Here is a 17,790-nt window from a genome sequence, read left to right on the forward strand (position 1 = left end):
AGGACATCTTTGGGAAGTGGTGCCTTCCAAGGTGGAATTCGGGTATGGAACTCAAGTCATCTTGTTAGCAAGAGCTTTACACTCTCGGCCTTCTCAGCCCACATCTGTTACTACCTGCTTTGTCTCTCGAGATCTGTACTCATAGCTATTTGGCAATACAGGAGGGGCAATAGCAGTGACAGGGGCAGGGGAGCTGGTCATGGAAGCAGGGTGCTAGAAGTCAGACATCGGGATTTATCAGTTCAGTGAAATATCCTACTATTGTTTCCATTATACAGATCAGGAAGCTAAGGGGTGGAGAGGGGCTCATTTGGCCTGGGACTCCCAGGGGAGGGGCTCACACAGAATTATGTGCTGCGATGCAAGTCTGTGAGAATACCTCCCCTACGTCGATGTGTGCAACCTGCTATCTGCTTCCAGTCCCCCCACCCCCACTCCCTTAGACCTTCCTTCCTTCCCCCATGGTCCTGACCACTGCTAACTCTGTCTCCTCCTCCCCTTTTACGTTTATGTCTGTCTAGACTAAATGTATGTCTGTGCATGCCTGGTACCCACAGAAGCCAGATCCCCTGGAACTGGAGTTACAGATGGTTGTCAGCTGCCATGTGGGTGCTGGGAACTGAACCCAGGTCCTCTGCAGGAGCAGCCAGTGCTCTTAACCAAGGAGACATCTCTCCAGCCCACTTCCTTCCTTTTCTATCTATCTATCTATCTATCTATCTATCTATCTATCTATCTATCATTCATTCATTCATTCAGGGTCTTACATAGCCCAGGGCAGCCTCCAACTCACTTTGCTGTTGAGAATGACCTTGAACTTCTGACCCTCCAGCCGGCAAGTGCAGGGAGGACAGGTCTGCACCTCCCTGCCTGCTTTATGCAGTACAGAGAAAGGAACACAACTCAGGCTTTATACATGCTAGGCGAGCGTTCTACCAACGTCTTCCCCTGGCTTTTTGAGAAACCAGGGCTGAATCTCGGCATGGCATCCATCTGGAAACATAATTCCTTCCCCCAAGAAAGCAAGCAGAACTCAGATTCGTGGCAAAAACGAAGTAAACTTTATTTAAGAAGCTCAAGTAGCTGGTGAGAGTAGAGGTAGGAGAGGAGAGAGGCCCTGGGATGACACCCCTCCTCTCACCCCACCTAGTGCATTCATAACGGATGTGAGCAGCTGGCTGGGACGAATCAGGAGGGTGGAGTCTGGACCCCACAGCGCATATTTGCAGGAACAGCAATGTCTGAAAAGAGGAAACTTCAAATGATTTTAAGTACGCAGGGATGCCTCATGTCCCGCCAACACCCAGAAATGCTCGGGGGCTCTTAGAAGGGACGATAGTTCTAGCCCTAAGTCCTCCTCCCTCAGACCCAGGGCTCCAGCACCCAGGCTTCCTTTCAAATCAAGGGGCTCAGGACCTTCCTCTCTCAGGTTCACAGATTCTTACCCAACGACTCTTTCCTCAGACCCCAGGGTCCCGTCCCTGGGTAACTCACCTATCTGCTGTGGCTTGGGCAAGTTCAGGTTGTCCATGACCTTGATAAACTCCTCACAGCTGAGGGTAAGCCGTGGGTTCAGAGTCCGTTCCTCCTCCACAGTAGAAACTGTGAGCCCTGTCCACAAAGGGGAGGGGAAGGAAAGTAACTATGGGCCCGCAAGAACTACATTTCCCAGGAGGCTTTGGGGTTGTCTCCCTAGACTAGAACTAACTGGCCTTTCTCTGAATGGTCCAGAGAAGGTGTCCCTCCTCTCTTTGGGCACTATGGGAAATGTAGTTCCCACAGTTGCCTGCGCATCTCTGGAGATGTCCCAGGAAAACCTATGCCCTGCAGATGTGTCTTATTGTTTCTACATCCACACAGCACGCCCAAGCACATAATCTTTTCAGCCACAGGAATTTCTGGGTTCTGTTGCCTCCGTGCCTCGTGAGAATGACAGGCAGAGGGAATTTTCCCTGCGTTAAGCGACAGCAGCCTGTCATGGCCTCGGGCAAGCCCTCACCGTGGTAATCGTGAGCCGGGTAGATTAGACAGTTGCCTGGAAGTGTGAAGATCTTCTCGTGCACAGAGTGGTACAAAGTCTTAGCGCAGCCTGAGGAAAGAAAACGTACAGGTCAGCGGATCAAAGAGACAAGAGGCGCTCCCTGATCCCCTTTCCCAGAGAAGGACAGGAGGATGGAGGTACTATGACTAAACCCAATCTCTCATCTCCTGCCAAGCATTCCCACGTGTCTTGGAGACACAGAAGGGGAAGGGCGTTGTAGGAGGTGGGACAACATATATGAAGACCTGGGAAATGGTAATAAATCCATTTGGGTGATTCCATAAGGTCTGGCTGAGAGCCTGAAGTACCAGGGGTTGTGGCATCCTCACTGGGGAGGTGAAGTAAGGGGGCTCTACGTCAGGAAGGTGGACTAAAGGTAAGACTCAAGACATGAGCACCAGGAGAAGGAGATGCAGGGGTTTGAATAAGAAGTTCTGCGTCCTGGGCCTTGAGGAATGCTTAGGGAGTAAAAGTGCTTGCTATCAAGCCTCAAGACTAGTTCAGATCCCTAGCACCCGTGGAAGGGTGTGGCCTATGCTCCCGTACAGATCCTTAGCACCCGTGGGAGGGTGTGGCCTATGCTCCTGTAGCTCCTGCACCTGCGCTGTAAGCAGCAGAGGCGGGAGGACCACTGAGGCTTACTGGCTGGCAGCACAGGGCCAGGCTCATTGAGACCATGTCCCAAGGAAACAAGGTGACGCGAACAGAGAAACGACCTGACACGCGCTGCTGGCCTCCTATCACAGCCCCAGCCACGTGCACCTACACAGCACGAGCACACGGAAAGAATTTCTGGGTCCTCGGTTCAGGCTGATAGGTGAAAGGAGGAGATTAGGAGGAACCCTTCAACCTATGTGCTTCCTAAAGCTAAACCCTGAAAGTTACACTGCCCCCTAACAATTAAGCAACGTACAAGAACAACCTTCATGTATGCTTGCGTGTGTGTGTGTGTGTGTGTGTGTGTGTGTGTGTGTGTCAAAATGACCTCATACTCTTGATTTTCCTGCCTCCACCTCCTGAGCTGTGTTAAACACATGGCTCAGTTAACACTCAGCTGATGAGGTATAAGGATTGAGGCCTGGGCTTCTTGTATGCTAGATGCCCACTCTACCCACCGAGCTACAGAGCCTCACGTGACTTGCTTCTTTCTTTCTTTCTTTCTTTCTTTCTTTCTTTCTTTCTTTCTTTCCTGTTTGTTTGTTTTTTTGTTTGTTTGTTTGTTTGTTTTGAGACAGGGTTTCTCTGTGCAGTCCTGGCTGTCCTGGAACTCACTCTGTGACCAGGCTGGCCTCGAACTCAGAAATCCGCCTTCCTCTGCCTCTCAAGTGCTGGGATTAAAGGCCTGCTGCGCCACCAACCCCAGCTTACTTTCATTCTTTCTTTTCCTTTTGAAACAAAGTCTCTCTACACACAGCCCTGACTATCCTGGAACTTACTATGTAGACCAGCCTAGCCTTGAACACACAGACATCATCCTATCTTCTGGCTGCTTATTAACACTCTCACACACACCATTACACGGAGACCTTGGGCTGGATAAAGAAGCGGGTTACCTTGTTGGAAGTCTGTCCGTCCACACCCTCTGATCAGCAGGGCATCTCCAGTGAAGGCCATGCTCTGGTCGTTCAGGACAAAGGTGACGCAGCCTGGGGTGTGGCCGGGGCTGGCCCGAGTCTCCAAAGCCTGGCAGGGATGCAGTGCATAGAGACAGTCACCAGAAAGCCTCACTGATCCCCAAAAGCCCCATCCACCCAAGGAACACCACTGGATAAAGGAATACAGGGACCGTTTTGCTTAAAGTTAATCTGAGGGACGGTCAGGAGGCACACACACCAACTCCAGGCTGAGGTGGGAGAACTCAGCTTCAAGGGCAAGCCTGAGCCACAAGACAAGACCTATCTTGTGGGTGTGGGGGTATCACATTGAAATCTTCTTTCTTTCCTTCCATCCCTCTTTGAGACGGAATCTCCTGTATCCAGAGTGAGCTCATGCTTGCTATTAAATCAATGACTTTAAACTTCCGGTCCTCCTACCTCTACCCCCGAGATCTGCGGTCATGGGCCTGCTCCACCAGGTTTGGTTTATACAGTACTAGGGATGAAATCCAGGCTTTGTGTACGCTAGCCAAGTGTTTTGGCAGCTAACTGAGCCATGTCCCCAGCCCAGCCTGCTGTTCTGAAGAGCAAAATTACCACAAATGGGTTCTGAAGAGAAGGGAGCCAGATAGCCAGCAACATGCATGTGTAACAGCAATCATGCACTGGATACAAAGAAAGTTTGCATCTCAACAAGAAAATAGAAACATAAACAGCAAGCTGGGGGTACGAGCTCAGCAGGCTGTGCACACACAGACTCTGGATTGGCTCTTCAGCACCACAAGAAAACAAAGACTAAATTAGCATCCAGAGTCCTACAGCTGGGCTGGCCAGGGCTCAGAAGGTAAAGGTGCTTGCTGCCAAACCTGAAGGCCTGCGTTCTACCCCTAGGAGGGCTCCCTCAAGTGGCCCTCTGACCTTCACATGTGTGTCATGCTGTGCACACACGCACACACAGACAGATAAATAAATAAACGTAATAAAAAATGAGTTATGCTTTGGGAAAGAAGCTTCGTGGTATTTCAAAAAGACTTCCTGAGGCAAAACCAAAAGCTTGATATCCAGATACTACAGGCGGTAAAGACTCTTCTACAGTGTGATCCTTGTGCTAGACATGGCAGCGCACTCCTGCAGGACTAGAATAGTTGAGGCAGAAGGAGTGCAATCTTGAAATTAGTCTAGCCGGACAATGGTGGTGCAGGCCTTTCATCCCAGCACTTGGGAGGCAGAGGCAGGCAGATTTCTGAGTTCGAGGCCAGCCTGGTCTACAGAGTGAGTTCCAGGACAGCCAGGGCTACACAGAGAAACCCTGTCTTGAAAAACCAGAAAAAAAAAAAAAAGGAAGAAGAAGAAGAAGAAAAGAAGAAGAAGAAGAAGAAGAAGAAGAAGAAGAAGAAGAAGAAGAGGAGGAGGAAGAGGAGAAGGAGGAGGAAGAGGAGGAGGGAAGAGGAGGAAGGAAGGAAGGAAGGAAGGAAGGAAGGAAGGAAGGAAGGAAGGAAGGAAGGAGACGAAAACTAGTCTAAGCTGCAAAGTTCCAGGCTCCCTGAGCTACAGAGTGAGACTCAGACTCAAAAAAGTGAAGACTTTGGGGGCTGGTGAGATGGCTCAGCAGGTAAGAGCACCCGACTGCTCTTCCGAAGGTCCAGAGTTCAAATCCCAGCAACCACATGGTGGCTCACAACCATCCGTAACAAGATCTGACTCCCTCTTCTGGTGTGTCTGAAGACAGCTACAGTGTACTTATATATAATAATAAAAAAAAAAAAGTGAAGACCTTAGTAAAATAAAAAGTTACTAACAAATGCATAGTAAATAATAATCTATAGTAATGTATAGTAAGTAATAATAGTATTATGTAATAGTAAAATGCATGGTAAATAATGATAAATGTATAGTTTGTTTGTTTGTTTGTTTGTTTGTTTTTTCAAGACAGGGTTTCTCTGTGTAGCCCTGGCTGTCCTGGAACTCACTCTGTAGACCAGGCTGGCCTCGAACTCAGAAATCCGCCTCTGAGCCGGGCGTGGTGGCGCACGCCTTTAATCCCAGCACTCGGGAGGCAGAGGCAGGCGGATTTCTGAGTTCAAGGCCAGCCTGGTCTACAAAGTGAGTTCCAGGACAGCCAGGGCTACACAGAGAAATCCTGTCTCAAAAAAGAAAAAAAAAAAAAAAAAGGACAAGATCTTTCCATGTAGTCCAGGCTGTCCTTGAATACACAGATCTTCCTGCCTCAGCCTCTCCGAGTGCTGGAATTACAGGCATCTGCCAGTCTCTTCTCTGTAACAGAAGGAGACAGTTATTGTGGCTAATGGTTCCCATCACAGTGGTAGAGCCTAGCAGAGTCACTGAGGCTGGAGCGCGGAGCAGGGAGCATGAAGCCTGCCCTTCCTCTTCCTCACTCCCTGTCATGCTGTGCTGCCCCAGCACAGGCCCATGGCCAGCTCTCCATAGGAGGCAGAACAACCTGCTGCAGTTGGTTCTCTGCAGGTTACCCATGTGAAGTCATCAGACTGAGCAGCAAGCACCACTGAGCCATCTCAGTGGCCCACCTCTACCTTTCGTTTATGGCTGGAGCTGGAGAAATGGATGAAGAGAGAGACGCTCACCCCTCTTGCACAGGACCAGAGTTCGGATCCAGCACCCAGGTCAATCAGCTTACAACCTAAGGAGACCTCACCCCCTCTTCTGCTTCTTCTGACCTCCAAGGGTACTGAACTCCTGTACATCCCAGCACACACACACACAAATATATGTTTGCACACTCAAACACAAACACACACACGCTAACATACAGACTCATACACACAAACACACTTCTCACATACACACAAATACACACTCAAACACACACAAAGAAACACACTCTCAGACACATTAAACACAGACTCACACATTCAAACATACTTACACACAAACACAAAACAACACACTCATGTACACACTCAAACATTGCTTACACACTCAAACACACATACACACACAAAGAAATACACTCACACACATAAATATACACACACATACATAATAAACACACTAAATGTACACACACTCACTCTCACATACACACAAATACACATTCACATTTACACACTCAAACTCACATGCACACACACACAAACACTCACACACACACACTAAAGACACACACTCACATGTATATACACACAATTAAAAATAAAATAAATATCTTAAAATGGTATTTATCATAGTCATTTTCTCTCAGTGACAGAAAACTAACGGCCAAAGAAATCAACATGAAGAAACACTGTAATAAAACTTGGGAAAACAAGCCCAGCTTTGTGGCACAGGCCTAAGAACCGAGGAACAGCAGAAATTCAAGACCACCCATTACTGTAGGGTGGCTTTTGAGCCAGCCTCTGCTATACAAGCTTTGTCTCTGAATAAAACAAGATAAGATAACTTTGAACATTAAAAAAACAAACATAAAAATCTACAGAGGAGAGTCAGCAAGATGGCTGAGTAAGGAAAGGGGCTTGCTGCCAACCTGAGCTTTATCTCAGGATCACGTGGGGATTGTCCTGCGATCTCCACACAGGAGTTGTAGCATAGGCATCCCTCATCCCTCTCCACAAAACAAACCCTGTGGGCTGCAGGGCTGCAGGGCTGCTGGACTCTAATTAATAATACTACATGAGCAGCTCTGTCAAAAGTATGCCAGTCTCAGAAAAAGCATTCGGAGGCTTTTCTTCTTTCACCACGAACCGAAACACTTTGAGTAGTTCTGGCATGGTTATTTTCAGCAAGAATTGAGTGACTCTCTCGTGAGCCTCATGGGGTTCATTTGCTATTTATTCATTCTTTACAGCTATTGTGTGCAGAGAGATGGATGCTGAGAATTAAATGCAGAGCATTGAGGATTCTAGGCAGGGCTCTACCACTGAGCCACGCCCCCAGCCCCTCACTGGGGGATTCTAGGCAGGGGCTCTACCACTGAGCCATGCCCCCAGCCCCTCACTGGGGGAACCTAGATGTGTCTATTACTTAGACACACCTCAGCCCCTCACTGGAGAACTTGAGGCACAGGCTCTAGCACTGAGCTGAGCCCTCTTTTTAACTTGTATGGTTTCTTCTTAGAAGGTCTCATGCAGCCAGGTAGCCCCAAAATTGCTCAGTAACTGCCCACGCAGGTCTTGAGTTTGTAATCCTTCTGCCTCAGCACCCAGAGCTGGGATTGCAGGTCCTTTGTATCTTTTAAAATGCTCTCACAACCATCACATGACAAACGTTCCTATCACTTCCCAAGGTTTCTTTGCACCCCTTTCAAATATCATTCCTCCACCCTTTCTCTAGACAAGTCCTGGCTTGCTTCCTTTTACTATACGTGGCTTTGTAACTCATCTGTTCTAGAATTTTATGTAAACAGGTCAAAATAGTTATAAACAAAATAAAATTGCTGGAAGCAGATAGTCTAAGTTCTAATCTCAGATCTATTTGCTCTTTGGTCCTATCTGCTTATTTGCAAAATATAGATAAGTATCGTCCCCAGCCCCATGATATGCTATGAGGATTGAACTGCTTCATGTATATAAAGTACTTAGAAAAAAGCCTCAGTACACCATTGGTGCTTTACAGTAAAAAGAAGGGGCTGGAGAGATGCTCAGTTGTTAAGAGCAAGTACTGTTCTCCTAGAGGGCCCCACTCAGTTCCCAATACCCACAGGATGGCTCACAACCATCTGTAACACCAGGCACATGCCACACACATGATGCAAATGCATGAGGTAAAACACTCATACATCATATATATAAGTGTGTGTGTGTGTGTTGTTTTAGATGTTGTTTTTTTCAACACAAGGTTTCTTTGAGTATCCCTGGCTGTCTTAGAACTCACTCGGTGAACCAGCCCCACCTGCAATGTGAGATCATGATTCTTTTTTTTTTTTTTTAAGCAATACAGTGCATTTACAGTAATAAGGCTGAGGACCTAGCTCCATGATAGAGCACTTGCCTACAGTAAATGACGCCCTAGTTCATTCCCCGTGAAAAAAAATAAAGACAGCCTTTCCTGTTTGTGAAGCTTGCTGACTGATGAATCGCCTCAGCTGCAGAATACTCCGGAAGACTCCTGCGGGCCTAGCAACAGCTGGCCAGGGACGCCCCGACCCATCCTTCCATCAACAATGTCTCTTTCTTTCCAGGATGCATAAAACACAGGACATTATCTCCACCCACACCTCCTCCTTTCCCAGACTCCCAGAGGGCCTCGCAGCTCGCGTAGCCTGCACTGCCGCCTAGTGGTCAGCCAGCTCCTGGCTCCAGGTTCTCTGGCGCCTTCCTCCAATCTCAAGCCCTAAGTGGTGTTGGCGCCCTCTGCTGTTCTTACGTCTTGAGAGCTTAAACCCCAAATCTCATTTTCCCACTGTCCCTAAATGGCTCTCCATCAGCTAAAACCTTTCCTTCCCACTGTCACTAAATGGCTCTCCCCCAGATAAAACCTTTCCTTTATTTTGTGAAAGAAAAGGTATTTGCGATAGAACAGTGGTTAAGTGTCCTTGCGCGAGACCCAAGTTCGGTTCCCAGCATCCACATGAAGGCTTACATCTGTCCTTAATTCCTGTTCCTGATGATGCTATTCCCTCTTCAGGCTTCTGCAAGCACCAGGCTCATGTACTTACATACACGCAGGCAAAGCATGCAGATACATAAAACAAAAATAAAACCTCGGGAGAGGAGGCTGGCAAGTTGGCTCAGCAGGTAAAGGTGTTTGCTGCCAAGACATAATCTGAGTTCAATCCCTGGTATCAACACTGTAGAAAAAAACAAAAAAGTCCCAAAAGCTGTCTGTCCTCCATACATGCACCCTCCACATAGAAATAAAAATAATAAGTCTTGTAATTTTTAATTCAGAGGGCTAATGAAAGGTGCATGCCTTTAATCTCAGCATCTGGGAGTCAGATGCAAGCCGATCTCTGAGTTCAAAGCCAGCCTGGTCTATATAGACAAATCTAGAGCAGCCAGAGCTACACAGAAAAACCCTGTCTTAAAAAAGCAAAAAACAAACAAACAAACAAACAAAAAGGGCCTAATGAACATGACAACAACAACAGAAAAAAAGAGGACCAGGATGCAGATCAGTGCTTACCTAGAATCCCCCAGTGAGGGGCTGGGGGTGTGGCTCAGTGGTAGAGCCCCTGCCTAGAATCCCCCAGTGAGGGGCTGGGGGCGTGGCTCAGTGGTAGAGCCCCTGCCTAGAATCCCCCAGTGAGGGGCTGGGGGTGTGGCTCAGCGGTAGAGCCCCTGCCTAGAATCCCCCAGTGAGGGGCTGGGGGCGTGGCTCAGTGGTAGAGCCCCTGCCTAGAATCCCCTAGTGAGGGGCTGGGGGCGTGGCTCAGTGGTAGAGCCCTGCCTAGAATCCCCTAGTGAGGGGCTGGGGGGCGTGGCTCAGTGGCAGAGCCCCTGCCTAGAATCCCCCAGTGAGGGGCTGGGGGCGTGGCTCAGTGGTAAGCCCCTGCCTAGAATCCCCCAGTGAGGGGCTGGGGGCGTGGCTCAGTGGTAGAGCCCCTGCCTAGAATCCCCCAGTGAGGGGCTGGGGGCGTGGCTCAGTGGTAGAGCCCCTGCCTAGAATCCCCCAGTGAGGGGCTGGGGGCGTGGCTCAGTGGTAGAGCCCTGCCTAGAATCCCCCAGTGAGGGGCTGGGGGCGTGGCTCAGTGGTAGAGCCCCTGCCTAGAATCCCCCAGTGAGGGGCTGGGGGCGTGGCTCAGTGGTAGAGCCCCTGCCTAGAATCCCCCAGTGAGGGGCTGGGGGCGTGGCTCAGTGGTAGAGCCCCTGCCTAGAATCCCCCAGTGAGGGGCTGGGGGCGTGGCTCAGTGGTAGAGCCCCTGCCTAGAATCCCCAGTGAGGGGCTGGGGGGCGTGGCTCAGTGGTACAGCCCCTGCCTAGAATCCCCCAGGGAGGGGCTGGGGGCGTGGCTCAGTGGGAGAGCCCCTGCCTAGAATCCCCCAATGAGGGGCTGGGGGCGTGGCTCAGTGGTAGAGCCCCTGCCTAGAATCCACCAGGAAGGAGGTGTGGCTTTGTGGTAGGGAGCACACTTGGCATGGTCAGGGGCCTAGGTTCCATCCCCAGCACTGCAAGAGAAAAATAGCATCTGGCGAATTTGCTAAGGTTAAAGGAATGCCCTTGCTGTGACTCAGCAATGCAATTCCTCGGAACTGAGGTCAACTTCTGCCAGGGGACTTGTACAAACAAGAATATCAACATAACATCCTTCACAGTTGTGAAAACCGAGGATAGCTATCCAAAGGAGCATGAATACATAACCTGTGGGGCTCACATCAGGGGTTGGCAAAACTGTGGCGAGGGGATTAAAACCTGACCTACCACCTCTTTTTAAGCCCTATATTCCCAGCAGCGCGTCAGTGTTTACATTTTCTCTTGGCTGGAACAGACCATGGGCACGCACACCAGTGATCCCCGCCCTGTGGAGTTGACGGCAGGTGGATTAGATCCAGAATTCAAGGTCCTCCTTAGAAATATGGCAAACCCAAAGCCAGCCTGCTCTAAGTGAGACCCTGTTAGGAAAAGAGCAATAGAGAGGGATTTTAGGCAGTTGTTAGCACAGGCCTAGGAGTCTGTATGACTTGCAGGTGCACTGGGGCCACACTAGGGGGCGGAACATTATGAGAATCACATCTTAGGAGCTCTTGGGGTCACAGCCAGGCTTACTGTTCCAGTTGTGCCAAATGTTTTCACACCGCAAGAGGAGAGCTGAGCCACCAGAACACATGACCTGTGGCCAAGACTTACAGCCAGTGGTGGTGGCACATGCCTTTAACCCTAGCATTTGGGAGACAGAGGCAGGTGGATCTCTGTGAGTTCGAGGCCAGGGTGGGTTCCAGGACAGCCAGGGCTACAAAGAGAAACCCCATCTCAAAGAAACAAAACAAAACAAAAAAACCAAACAAACGAACAAGAAGATTGGGTTTACTATTTAATGTTTTATGGAAAAAGTTGGCCAGCCCTGACTCTATAACCACGGGAAAGAATTATAACTCAGAAGGCAATGGCAGGGGAATCTCTGTGAATTTGAGGCCAGCCTAATCTAAATGGTGAGCTCCAGGCTAACCAGGGCTACATAGTGACACCTTGTCACAAACCAACAACAAAAATAACTACAGACATCAAACAGAAGAAGTGAACATGATTCGGCCCACACTCTGTAGCATGTTTCTGGGCTTTGCTTTCCTTGGAGACAGGGACTCACTCTGTAGCCCAAGCTGGCCTGGTACTTGCTCAAGTAGCCCAGGCTAGTCACAAGATCAAAAGTTTTCTGCAGAAAGCATCAGAGCCAGGATTAGGGCCAAGGGGAGCTATCTGTGATTGTGTCTAAATGGTCCCTGGAGAGGAGGTGTCAGTGGGGAGGAAGAGCAGAGCATCCTGTGGGGTGACAGGGATGTTCTGTAGGGATACAGGAGGAAGGAACCCAAATGCAAGCCAGTAAGAACACAAGCAAGCTGTACAGGTCCAGTGTGCGCACACTTTCCTTCATTTTATGTATCATATAATGCTTTGTTCTGTTTAATAGGTTAAGGCAGTCCCCTGTCTTATTTCTAATGTTTTTAGTACATTTTATTTATTATTATTATTGTCAAGGGGTGTGCATGCCTTGGCCCAACTGTGGAGGTCAAAGGTCAACCTGGGAGCTCAGCCTCCGTTGACCTTGAGTTCATTATTAGCCAAGGATGACCTAGAAACCCTCATCCACGTTGCTATGGAGTACTGGAACCATCACAGGGATATCAGGACAGCAGCTGTAACCCAAGGAAACCTGTTCAAGAACAACATAGCAGTACTGCCCATCAAAGTCCCAGGGCAGAAGCCATTCAAATGCCTATCAACTCGTAAATGAAGAAGTAAAACACGGTAGGTCCATCATGCTCTAAGGTTGTTGAGCAATGAAGGGAAATGAAAAAGCAATGGAGCTTGGGACACGGGTGGAGCTTGATGGCACAGAGGAAGACGAAAGTCAGCCTAAAGGCTGCAGGCTGTGGGCCAGACAGACAGAAAGGACAATAAAAGTGACTTAAAGACTGGGGCTGGAGAGACGGCTCAATGGTTAAAAGCACTGGCTGCTCTTCCAGAGGACCTGGGTTCAATTCCCAGCAACTACTTGCTGGCTCACAACCATCTGTAATGGGATCTGATGCCCTCTTCTGGTGTGTCTGAAGACAGCTACAGTGTACTCTTATACATAAAATAAATAAATACATGTTTTTTTTTTTAAGTGACTTAAGATCAACCATAGTGGCAAATAGACTGTCAGCTACTAGGGAGGCTGGGGCTGGAGTTCAAGGCCTGGCTGGTGTATTAAGACCTTCTCTCAAAATAAAAAGAGCCAAAGTATAGTTCAGTAGTAGATCCCCTGCCTAGAATTCCCCCAGTGAGGGGCTGGGGGCGTGGCTCAGTGATAGAGCCCCTGCCTAGAATCCCCCAGGGAGGGGCTGGGGGCGTGGCTCAGTGGTAGAGCCCCTGCCTAGAATCCCCCAGTGAGGGGCTGGGGGCGTGGCTCAGTGGTAGAGCCCCTGCCTAGAATCCCCCAGTGAGGGGCTGGGGGCGTGGCTCAGTGGTAGAGCCCCTGCCTAGGATCCCTGAGTAGAGTTCTTGCCTAGCATGAACCAGCCCCTCGGTTTTATTTCCAGTACTGGGAGGACACGTGGCCTCACGCCTGCGTGTTTCAGTACAGGTAACACTACCAATTGAAGGGTCGAGGCATGGAAATGATGAGCTTAAGGCCAGCCTGGGCTACATATCAATATGTAAAAGGAGAGAGAGAGAGAGAGAGAGATAGAGATTGATTTACCTAAGGCTGGGAGGGAGGGAGGTCGGAGGCCAAGGGTGATGACTAGTCAGGGGTAATGAAAGTCCCCTGAAATGACTTGAAATGACAGACACAGTATTCCAGGAACACACCACGGCTCACTGATTTATGACCCACCCTTCCCATGGGTGGGTCATACGTATTTGGATTATGGCAATAAGATGTAGTAAAGAAAAGATAAACATGGAGGCCAAACACAGCTACACCCGTGCGTCCACACTTGTTCACTGAAGGCATCATCACTGCGCATAAGAAGGGTCTCCCGATCATTTATCATCTTGTTTTGTTTTGTTTTGAGAGGGGTCTCACATAGTCAAGGCTGATCGTGAATCCCCCTGACTCTGTATTAAAAGCCTGTACGACCTTGCTAGTTTTTTTTTTTTTTTTTTTTTACTTTTTTTTTTTTTTAACTTTTTGGTACAGGGTCACACACAGCCTTGATGTAGACTTGATTGGTGCTCTGTGTAGATGAGGGTGACCTTGAACACCTGATCTTCCTCTCTGCCTCTCTAGGATTACATCACGCCTGTTTTTGTTTTTTGTTTTTTAAAAATTTATTTATTTTATGTATGTGAGTACACTATTCCTCTCTTCAGAGACACCAAAAGAGGGCATCAGATCCCATTACAGACAGTTGTGAGCCATCACGTGGTTGCTGGGGATTGAACTCAGGACCTCTGGAAGAACAGTCAGTGCTCTTAACCGCTGAGCCATCTCTCTAGCCCCATCATGCCCGTTTTAAGGCTCTTTGTTGCTGTTGCTTTAAGATTTTATTTTATTCTTACTGTGTAGCACAGGCTGTCCTGGAACTTTGTAGACCAGGCTGGCCTTGAACTCACAGAGATCCACCTGTCTTAGCATCTACCTCCCAAGAGCTGAGGTTAAAGGCAGGTGCCTATATGACCGGCTTGTTTTTAAGATTTTAAACATCTATTTATGTGTACCCCTGTGTATCTGAGTGCGTATCTGGGCAAATGCATGTGTGTGCTAGCAGAGACCAGCCAGGACATCGGGTCCTCCTGGAGTTGACAGTACAGTCAATTGTGAGCAGCCTGACATGGGTGGGGGGCTGGGAATCCAACCTGGGTCTTCTGGAAGAACAGCAGCTGGTTACAGCTGCTAAGGCATCTAGCTAGCCCCCATGACAGTGATTCTCAACCTGTGGGTCACAACTCCTTTGAGAATTGACCAAGCCTTTTATAGGGGTCCCCTAAGACCCTCAGAAAACACAGATGTTTCCAGACAATTCATAGCTGTAGCAAAATTAGTGATGAAGTAGCAACAAAAACAGTTTTATAGTTGGGGGTCACCAAGACAGGAGGAACTGTATTAAAGTGTCACAGCACTTAGGAAGGCTAAGAAGCACTGGGCTGAGGGCTCCTGTAAACAGGAGCCCAGATCCTTCCAATCTTTCACACTCCTCCCCAAACCCAGAAACTCTTGTTACTCTCTAACTAGTAGGGCTGACACAAATGAGCTATGTCCCGCATCCTCTTTCAAATATTTACAGGGTTGAAATCAAAGTCTTCTTACAGCAGCTACACTCTCTCAACCCCGCACACAGTCCTCCTCTCCGCTAACCGCCAACAGCCTCCAAATAAACTGTCCCATCCCACAAGATCAACAACCTAGGGGCAGGGATGTCACTCTATCACCAGACTTTCCATCCCCTCCATCAGCTTTGGCATTCTCATCACCTGTTTCCTCCCCCGACCTCTGTCCAGAGCACCCTGGGTTGCAAAGCTGGCTAGAAACCTGCTGATTAAGCCTGTAGCCCAGAGGAGGAGGAAGAACCTTCACCCCTCTCCTGGGTGAAGCAATGGGGTTGTGGCTAGGGTGAGGAGGCTTCAAGGCCAACATTTAAGGAGGAACCCACAAATACATGGTTAGCCCCAAATTTATACCACCATGCCAGTGAAGGCCACCTTAAATGGTAGCCCCAGGGACCTCAGTAGACTCATCCAGACCTGTTGCTGAACAACAGGGCGTTCCTTCTTCACCAAAGGGTTAGGTGCCTCCCTCAGCTCTAGACTCAGAATGCCCAACCCGGAGCAAATTTTATGGAAATGGCCAAGGGAGAACCTGCCATCACTGTTGACTTAGGGGGATTGGCCAGAGCCACGCCTGCCTACAGCCTCCTGCCCTAGTGCTCCGCCTGGGTTTATGGTACTTTCCACAGAGAACAGAGCTGAGGAGTCTGAGCCTAAATCCACTAACCCTTCTTCCATAGGGCCCAGCAGTCCATTCCCCGAGCACCCTCTTCTCTTCAGAGTCTAAGGAACTGTGGCCAACACCATCTTCTGTAAGACCCAACACCCAACTCACAAAGCGTCCAAAGCGGATGGAATCACCTTCCCCGATATGCAAATCAGCCTGGGCTCCGCTGAGGCGGGAGATGACAGACTGGCAGCCCGGGAGCAGGGACCGGAGAACCCCCGTGCCGGTGATGTGGTCAGCATGGCAGTGAGTGTTCACTAGGAGAGAAGAGGGCATAGAAAACGGAATGTTTCAGCCCACAGCATCCAGCCTTCAGACCCAGGAAGGCAGACCCTAGTCCTCCCTCAGACCCTGAGGTCCGGACTCCAACGCTCCTCCCACATCCAACAGTCCAGACTCCAGCCCTCTTCCCATAGACCCAGGAATCTAAGCCCAATCTTCCTCCCCTAAACTCAGGGATCCAGACCCCAATCTTCCTCCTTCAGGCCCAGAGCTCCAGGCTCCATCTTTCTCCCTCAGACTCTCAGACCCAGACTCAATCATTTTCTTTCAGACCCTGAGGTCTATCCTCCAGCCCTCCTCCCCCAGACTCAGGCGTCCAAGCTCCTGTTTTCCTAGAGCGCTTTCTCCGTGGCCCCGCCTCTCTCACGTCCAAGTTTGGTCCTGGACTTACCAGCGTACAACAGCTTCAGCCCCAGCTCCTTAATCAACTGAGCATCCCGATGCGCTGTCTCCAGAACGGGGTCGATCAGAACTGCCTCTCTTGACTCCCGGTCACCCAGAAGGTAGGTATAGGTGCAGCTCTTGGGTTCAAACATCTGGGAGGGATGGAGCACCGGAGAGAGTTCCCGGACCTAACTACCACGCCTGGGGGATACAGTATCCAGGCCTCCCCTTCTTCCTAGAATCCTGAAACTACAACCCCAACCCTCTTTGCCCAAGGATCAGGAATCAGAGGGTCCCCCAGATCCCTCCAGCAGATTCAAGAAACTTCATCTTCAAACAAGCACCAAGTTAAGGACCCCCGCCTTCTCTGGTAATGGGCCCCAGATCCCGACCCCAAGCTCAGGGTCTCACTAACTACTCCCTGTTAAAGGGTCGGGACTCCTTGTTTTCCAACAGCCAGGCATGAAGGACACCCCAGACCTTCTTTAAAGGACAGAGGAGTCCTGCCCCTCCCGCCGCCCCGGGCTCTGGGTCCTTTCGTCCGTTCGCCTCTCCGCACCTGCCGCAGGAGGACCGGGGCTCCGGACGCGCTTTGCTGGCTCAGCCGCCGCCCGGCGACCCTAACGACCGCGCTCGCCATCGCGCCAGAGCCCGCTCCGCACTGAGCCCTGTAGCCGCCCCGCCAGAGCCCTACGCACCGGGGCTGACCCGGGAGGGCGGGCCAGGGCGGGGCCTGCCTTAAAGGAACCGCAGTACACACGACCCAGGAAGACCAGGAGCAAGGGTTGCAGTGAGACCCTGAAACCGACAGGAAAGGGGCCAGGGACTCAAGGCATTCAAAGATACTGTTATAGAAACAGAGAGAGAGGTAGGGCTCCCTAGACAATTAGAGCCACGGGACGTTTTCCAGGAAAACACGTGTTCGGCTAGTCACCTGCTAAGGGAAAAAAATTAAATTCACGATCATTCGTATTTTGAGGACCTGTTGGACCAGTATCTGACACAGGTTCTCACTACAAAGCTAGTTGGCTGTTCCGGAAATCGTTCTGTAGACCAGGGTGGTCTCGAACTCAGAGATCCGCCTACTTCTGCCTCTGTAGTGCTGAGATTAAAGGCGCTTGCACACACCATGCTTGACTGAGACAGGATCTTATATAGCCCAGGCTGGCCACAAAGTCGTGGCTATCCTGCCTAAGTCTTCCAAGGACGGCAACAACAATAAATATTTAAGATTCTTCTTTGTATTATTTAAAATTATGTCTGTGTCGGGTGTGTGCAGACGAATGGGTGTGACGGTGTAGATCGAAGGCATTGGATCCTCGGGAACTGGATTACAGGAGGTTGTGTACTGTCCATGTCGGTGCTGGGAACAGAACTTGGATCCTCTACAAAAAAACAATACATGCTCTCCGGTTTGTGTGTGTGCGCGCGCACATGCAT

The 17,790-nt window shown here is 49.8% G+C and overlaps 1 protein-coding gene across 1 annotated transcript; it reads right to left on the reverse strand.

The window, feature by feature from the left end:
- Window positions 1–1,038: 1,038 nt before the first annotated feature.
- On the reverse strand, window positions 1,039–17,051 carry Ethe1 (ETHE1 persulfide dioxygenase). Its single transcript, XM_021168714.3, has 7 exons — window positions 16,910–17,051; window positions 16,358–16,502; window positions 15,793–15,941; window positions 3,595–3,724; window positions 2,000–2,089; window positions 1,495–1,611; window positions 1,039–1,241 (listed from the first exon to the last, which is right to left on the reverse strand). Exons 1-7 carry the CDS (start codon window positions 16,988–16,990, stop codon window positions 1,189–1,191), a joined length of 765 nt encoding a protein of 254 aa, XP_021024373.1. The 5' UTR covers window positions 16,991–17,051; the 3' UTR covers window positions 1,039–1,188.
- Between the last annotated feature and the right edge of the window lie 739 nt (window positions 17,052–17,790).

This window comes from Mus caroli, unplaced genomic scaffold (assembly GCF_978045245.1).
Source record: "Mus caroli unplaced genomic scaffold, Mus_caroli_1 scaffold_8, whole genome shotgun sequence".
NCBI classification, from domain to species: domain Eukaryota; kingdom Metazoa; phylum Chordata; class Mammalia; order Rodentia; family Muridae; genus Mus; species Mus caroli.